Below are 8,118 nucleotides of genomic sequence, written 5' to 3' on the forward strand. Positions count from 1 at the left end.
AGTTGTAAGCAGAACAATTAACAGTCAAATTAACACTTAAATGTCATTGAGTCTATCACCATGTAGTTGTAACCATCAAATCCTAAAATATAAGCAGGCATTATAAATCATGTTGATTCATCTGAACTTTTGTGTCATGTGGCCATTCATGTTAAAAGCTCTAATGCGAGCACTATTGTGAATTAATTACTCTGAGATGGAATTCATTATGGCAGCTTCAGATGTATCTGAATTATCTATGCGGAAAACCTGAAAAAGTGAGAGAGTTGTTTTCAATTGGTTAAGGCAGAGGACTTAAGATCTAAGGTTTGCAGGTTCGAGTCCTGGCGAGCTCATTACGTTGTGTCCTTTGCCTCTCTTCACCCAGATGTATAAAGTGGGCACTTGCGAGATAAATACAGTTGCGTGTGCCGGTTTGTGGCAGCACCATATGGGAAGTCCCCCAGGGGCCACGTAGATGTGGTGCACTGCAGTGCCCCAGAAGGGATTGTTTGAATTGTGCACATGCACTTTGGTGTGTGGGTGTGACAAGTTACCATATGCATATTACCAGGGGTTAAAGATCTGCTTTATTGGCTCCAATTATAGCACGCCTTAACCTTAACCTTAAATATCTCTGTGCCAGAAGGCACACAAGTCCCGGACATCAATCCTCCACTGGGTCCGGTTTGCAGCTGCGTGGCGTGCAGAGTTCCATGTACTCCAGCCTGCCCAGTTCCGCTCCACCTCCACCATTCGTCGCCACGTGGTTTTGGGGCGGCCTCTTTTCCTTCTTCCTTCAAGTGTCCATCCGAGGGCCACAGCACAGTCGTCGTTTTTGTCTTTCAATTATAGCAAGCTATAGCTAGGAAATTTCTTTGATTACGTTATCGAACTGCCATGGTCGTAAATCGACCTCAGGCTCCACAATTAGCCTGCACAAGTTCTTAACACCATTGGGCTCTTTGTTTTAACACTGGAAATATGTTCATGTCTACAGTGTAGTAAATCATAGTGTTCACACATAGACCCTCATACGAGAACAAATATGTGGCAGGCGTTGCAGACTAATTGGTAAAAAGAGGTCATGTTACGACCAAGGCAGGCCGTTTACGTAATCTCAAGAAACTTTTCATGATAGCTTGCTATAGTTGGGGTCTATACAGAAGACCTTTAACTGTTGTAAAGTCGTGTAAAACTTAAACAAAAATTAGCCATTTTCATAGTCCTGTGATTGTAATTGTTCATATTTTCAGAAAGTTTTCAGATGAACAAATGCAATACTACAAAAGCTGTTTATCACTGAATTGGTTAACCTCACAGTAGAGTAACAATATAATTGTGGGTCTAATTGTACGTCAAAGGAAATCAAACAAAACCCTAATATAATTAATTTAATAAATTCAACAAATTCTCGCAAGCATTTTTATCAGTTCATCAGAATTAATGTTTGAAACATTAGTTCATAAATGTCAGCTTCAGTATAAAAATTACAGCTCTTTAATGAATGTGTTCCTGGGGAAAGTATTTTGTACTTCAAGAATTAACTTGGATAATTGCAGGGTTCTTATTTTTTGGGGAGGCATAAAATGTAATATTTGTTTAATTTCTCTACAGATGGTGGTTCTGTTCAGAGTTCTTGTTTTGCGGGTTTTTGCCGAAACGGAGGGACCTGCTTTGACAGCTCTGTGTCCAGTCAGCCATTAACAACCTTCCAGTACAGCTGCCTCTGCCCTACAGGGTTTACTGGCCAAGGATGTATGCTGCAAACATGTGAGAAAGCACACACAGTGTTACTGTTTAGACTCATTGCGCACTGAATTATTTATTTTTTTATTTATTTTTTCATTAATTCTGTTATTATATTTTATTTTTTAATATTTTTTTCTCTTTTGTATTTTGTCCAACATGCAGAGTATATACATGCTTAACCTATGGTAATATCAATGGATATCTACTGCTTTGACCATCAGCCTGGTCATTGCATATAGCAACTTTGTAAGGGTTTCCATTTAGGTTGTTTTACTTATTGTTTAAGTCATCAGTGTAAGAGGTATGGGTTTCAAAATTATGGTGATATAGTTAATTCTCATTGATAAATGAATCGAACAAACTTTGCAACTAGCTCTACTTTTTAGAGTCGAGACAATGCATTTAAACAAATGCAGCGCTTTTTATTAAGAAAATGAAAAACTCAGCATTGTTAATAGTATATATGTAAAGGATAATTTTTGGAAGGCGTTAGAATCATTTTGTGTATGTTTGGTTCAAACGATAGAAAGACAACAAACAACACATTATTACTGGGGGATTTTTTGGGGGGGGGGGAACTTGACAGATTTGTGTGTATTTCATCAAAATCACACACATAGGGAATAATATTTATTACCCTTTGGAACACACTGCCTGAATATATTCACAGAAATCGACCTTCCCTTCTTATGCTATATATGCCTGCAACCACACAACCACACACATAAACACACACAGGTTTAATACCTCATACTATGGAAATAATGTAAATGTTCATCCCTTTGGATGCAAGTTCATCCCTTTTTTTGCAAATCAATCCCTTTGTATGCAAATCAATCCCTTTGTATGCAAATCAGTCCCTTTGTATGCAAGTGCATCTCTGCAAAGTTCATCCTTTTGGATACAAAATTATGCACTCTTCACTGACATTTAACCTTACATTTATACAGCTGAAAGCAGTTATTGACATTGATTTGTCATTGATAAATCCCTCCCGGATTCATAACAAAATGAAGAAAACATCCAAAAAATTTGAAAATTTCATGATAAGATTTATATATACTTATGTGGAAATATTGACAAACCTGTTAGAGTCGCCGATGGAATCACAAATGACTCAATGAGTAGTGGAAATTCATCATTTGGTGAAAAATACATAGTAAGGTGTCTTTAAGTTGGATCAATTTAAACATATCTTGATTGATACTAGTAAGAACTGATAAACTTGCAAGAAGTGGAAACCAAATGCAGTCTTCTATTTTAAGATCAGTGTTGTGACAGGTCACAAAATATTGAGCTAGTGACTCGAAGATTGTGAAAGATTTTCCCCATGAAGATAATTCAATGACCTGCAGAGTAAATAATTGAATTTGAGTCAGGAAGATCTCTGGTTGCGACTGACCTCAAGGTCAAATGAGGTGTTACAACGACTGTCTGTCTCATATTATGATGCCAGAATTATCTTTGCTGATGCTGTGAAAGTTTAGTCATAAACCGTAAATAATGATTTGATAATATGATATCAAACAAAACTCCATGAATAATGAACTAATTATTAACATCTCAAGTATTGTTCTTATTAAATGCGGCAATTTCTCTCCAGCTCTTGCACCATTTCTTGACGAGTGTGGCAATCTACCAGTGGACTATTGCGGCACGAACGGCTTTTGCCGTAATCTCTACCAGAGCACGTTTGCTGACATACTCCCCATCTGTGACTGCGCTCCCGGCTTTGCTGGTCAGTTTTGTAACATTCTCGGTGAGTTTTTTGTTCTTCTTAAAATGTAAGCTCAAATTAAAAATAAGAATAATAAAAAAATAATATAAAATAAAATGTAAGCCCAAATAAAATATAAAACAAAAAATATAAAATAAAATGTAAGCTCAAAATAAAAATAAGAATAATCAAAAATAATATAAAATCCCAATTTAAGCTGTCATCAATCCTTTATTGAAATAAACAGCGGGAACATTTAAAATGGATAATTTGCTGATAGTTACCAAGGAGACAAAAATATTTCATAAAGTACTAGTTGAAAACTTTATCTCATTATCTTCAAATGATCTAGAAATAGTCTCTGGAAGGGAACTATTAAAGATTCATTTACTTTTAGGAAATGAACCACAGTAGGTGATGGGTGTTGTCATTGTGGTTTGTCAAAATAAGTACTATTTCATTTAAAACCTTGTTATTTAGTGGTTCTTAAATTTTAATGCAATTTTAATATGTTTACTTGGCTTTAAATATACTCTGAGATCAGGGTTCATATAAATGCAACGTTTGATTCTTATTTCCCTCCCTGTGGATAAGTAATTTGTACATTATAAAGAATGGCAAATAGATTTTCTGCTCAGTTGCAATGGTCATTTTCACTGCTGTTGTCATGGAAATACATTCTTCATCAAAAAGACCACAAACTTCAAAAAAGTCCCATCTCTGCAATCAAATATGCTATCATGAGCACATTTTCACCATTAAGTTACAAATATAGAAATTTCACAGCAAATTCAGTTTTGAAACAGTCATTTTTGACCGTGTCATATATAAAACTCTATTACCAAACAATATTGGCAAAAGTCTGATAATGTTTCATTTATCTTTAGTGCTGGATTCTTCTGTGTCTTTTGTTGATGAGCCATATCATCTGATTGTTGCCTTCACAAATCGTTTTAATAGCTCGTTAGTTCCTCAGCCTTTAATTCTTGATACTGAACTTAACTCTGTTAAACACACATGCATGGTTCCTGCACAGTCTGGTAAAAGCAGGGGAATAGTAAAACCTCTTTCCTTGGTCTTTAAAGTCCACAAATTATGCAGTTTCGTCTGAAATAGTGATGATGACAAATCCTATTTTGAACTCATCTTCTTAGATGTGACATGAAGTTTTGCGAAGCAAGGTTTGTTACAGGAGTGATATAAAGTTAATGACATTATAATCAAACTATGGTAAAAAATGATGGTCGTATGACATGTCATATGTTTGGTGTTCATGGCTCTTCTGAAATTGCCCCCTCACCAAATACTCATGTAGATGTTAGGCTTATTATAGTTAGCCTAACATTAGTTCATCATTAGTGTGTATAGGCTTCATGGCAAACCAAATTCAGGTAAAGACATATTTTGGTTTTGAAAAAGTCCAGAATTTTATTTGTTTAAAAGTATTTAAACTAATCAAATTCAAATCAAATGTGTGGGAACATCATTTTCCTTTGCCAAGACTGTCAACTACACTAAATGCATTTTGCTCCGAAACAAGTTTCTTGTATCCAGACTTTATATCAATTTATCCCACTGCATCAAAACTTTCTGTAAAATTTGGGAGTTTTCTTTAATTTTTTTAAATCTTTTCTATTGCATTCCTTTTCTCATAGTTGCAGATCCATGTTTAACTAGCCCTTGCCGTAATGGTGGTCAGTGCATGACCTTTGGCCTTTACTTTGTCTGCCTGTGTCAGAGACCATTCGGAGGAGAAACTTGTGAATTATTGGCAGGTATGATGGATGATCTATGATGCTGAGTATTTCCAATAACTTTTATGTAAAACAGGATGGTGACTACTCAAGTAATGAATTTTGTTGTTGTTGACATAAGAGTCACTTTTCTTTTGCTTACAATTGTGTAACATTGTGAGGCACTTTATCAACTCACTGGATTATGTTCCCCATCGATTCATCAAGAGAGACAACCTAACGTTAACCAAATGCTATCAAAACTCTAAAGTTGCTTGCCTCCATCTGGCATGTGTTATACCTTGCCAGATGCAAAATGAATCCATATGCGATGGTGATGGCCTGCATCTGTGTGTGTGTGTTTGTAAATGCTTGTAAATGCAATAAATCAAGAAATATATGGTGGGTGAACTTCATATTTGGTATAAAGATGTACATATTGTTTTGTGTGGAGGTCAACAGGTCAAAGTCTGAAAATATTGTAAGTACGATAACTCAAAACCAAAGGGTGGAGGAACTTCATATTTAGTATATGGATGCACCATGTTAAGTAAAAGAAAACTCATTGCTTTCTGTGGAGGTCAACAGAGGTCAGAGTCTGAAAACATTGTAAGTATGATAACTCAAACCGTAGGGTGGATGAACTTCAAATTTAGTTTATGGATGCACCATGTTAAGTAATAGAAAACTCATTGCTTTCTGTCGAGGTCAACAGAGGTCAAAGTCTGAAAACATTGTAAGTATGATAACTCAAAACCGTAGGGTGGATGAACTTCATATTTAGTATATGGATGCACCATGTTAAGTAAAAGAAAACTCATTTCTTTCTGTTGAGGTCAACAGAGGTCAAAGTCTGAAAACATTGTATCCACATTAACTCACAAAGTAGAACTTGGATGAACTCCATATGAAGTGCATGGATGTAATTACTTTATAATGAGTAGAAGAACCCTACTGCTTTCTGTGGTCTATAGGTCACTTGAGGTCAAATTCCAAAAACCTTATAAATACAATAACTCAAAAACTGTTTGGTGGATGAATGTCATATTTAGTATGTGGATCCACCATATGGTGTAGAAGACACTCATTGCTTCCTGTTGAGGTCAAATGTCATTTGTGGTCAACAGAGGTCAATGTCCAAAATCTTGTAAACACAACTCACAAAGAAGAGGTTAGATGAACTCTGTATTTAGTACATGGATGCACCTTATTGAGCAGGAGAACCATATTGGTCAAAGTTTGAACACTAAGCTTGTAAGCACGATAACTTCAACAATGAAGCTAGTCACCTTAATTAGCAAGGGTCAAGTTGTCTGGAACTCTTTTCTGATGTTCTGTTACTTGACTTTAGGACACATTTTCCTCAGTTACTTTTATCAACCAGGTGATTCCATATATAAACGTATAAGGCAAGGAATCACAAAGCCTCCTGGCTCTCTGGTTTGTGTTTGACATTGATACCCATTTGTACTAAAGGTGGTTCACCTCTAAGACCTGCTGATCCAGTACAGAAGCACAGGGTGCCATGATCACTCCACAGAGGCTTAAAGTTGATCAAATATGCAACAATCACAATCAAAAGATATCAGACGTTGTTCTGTTGCCGTTCCTCTTGTTTAGGTGACACCACTCCTCCCACTTTCCTCAACTGTCCAGCGGCTCCCATCGTCGTAAGGACCAATGAAGGCCAGGCCGCGGTCACTTGGGAGGAGCTAAGATTTGAAGATGATTCCCAGTTACCTGTGAGGGTCACCTCTGCCAACACTACTCCTGGAGCCGTGTACCCTGTGGGCACATCGTTCAGGGCCATCATCAACGTTGAAGATGTGTTTGGCAACACGGAAGTCTGCTCTTTCTTGATTCAGGTTTTACCGAACAATTGATCATTTGACAACAATTTGTATAGTTCCAGTTGTCTTTACGTCATTTAAATTTTTCTCTTATACACTATTATGTTTCAGAGTTAATATACAAAAGCAAAAAAACTAGATAACAGATGACTAGATACATTTCTGTACTATTATATCTCATATTAGAATGGGAATTCATAAATGCATGGATATTTTAAATTTTCTACTTGAATACTCTTCTCTACTATTTTGGAATTGGTGAGTGACAACATTAGTACTCTTAAATTGTGAAGCTTTTAAATGCTGTCTAGGAAAGAAGAAAATTCCAGCTTTAATGCAAACTTAAGATGCACTTTACATTTACAGCTTGCGAGTCTATAAGCCTCCATGGCTTCCTTGGCGAGTTCCTGCTTGCGGGAAGATCACATATACATACATACATACATATATACATACATACATACATTGGGGAAAAATTTAAATCTTTCTGATATAACTGCTTAATGTTCTCATGTCTTTGGTTACTCCCTCATTGTGACTAATTAACGAGTTGTTAATTGAATAGCAGGTTTTCTACACAGTGCAGGGCAGTCAATATGAGAGGGAGACCTGGGGTTAATAAGGGGGCTTTTAAAAATTTTAATAAATAATAGTGTATTCTGGTTTTATCGTGATGTACTTACAATGAGCACTCCGAAAGAGGGGCCTGGTGACATAAATGTCCCCAGGACCTTTATTATTGAAGTAATAATTGAAAAGATTCCAAATTTGAGTTAAAAATGTTGTAATGGAAGCCACGCGATGTGTAAGTTTTAATCCCTAAGCCCTTGTTTGATTCTCCTACATTTGTGGTCGCTTTAGCCTCTTAAAAATAACTGCTGATTATTATTATTACCTCCAGTTACAGTTTTTAATGTACTTTATATACACAATGGAAAGTGCACCATGAAAGAAATGTAATTTGACTTTTTTTCTCAACATTTCCAGCTTGAATAAACAGAATTATGATTTCATCGTCATTGGAGATGCATTTTGTTTTCTTTCATATCTCTTTTCCAATTTATTTTATTTTTATTTTTATTTTTAT

General features: G+C 35.9%; 1 protein-coding gene across 4 annotated transcripts in view; it reads left to right on the forward strand.

Moving 5' to 3' along the window:
* The window catches only part of LOC139967339 (uncharacterized), a 62,792-nt gene extending 54,742 nt beyond the window's left edge, over positions 1-8,050 (forward strand). For all 4 annotated transcript variants that reach the window (XM_071971025.1, XM_071971026.1, XM_071971027.1 and 1 more), the window contains 4 exons: positions 1,597-1,752; positions 3,335-3,490; positions 5,104-5,223; positions 6,802-8,050. In XM_071971025.1, the coding sequence (XP_071827126.1) occupies positions 1,597-1,752; positions 3,335-3,490; positions 5,104-5,223; positions 6,802-7,064 (695 nt within the window). In that variant the 3' untranslated portion in view covers positions 7,065-8,050. The remainder of the gene's footprint in view (positions 1-1,596; positions 1,753-3,334; positions 3,491-5,103; positions 5,224-6,801) is intronic.
* Positions 8,051-8,118: the final 68 nt, after the last annotated feature.

The sequence above is a fragment of the Apostichopus japonicus genome, chromosome 5, assembly GCF_037975245.1.
Source record: "Apostichopus japonicus isolate 1M-3 chromosome 5, ASM3797524v1, whole genome shotgun sequence".
Classification (NCBI taxonomy): Eukaryota; Metazoa; Echinodermata; class Holothuroidea; order Aspidochirotida; family Stichopodidae; genus Apostichopus; species Apostichopus japonicus.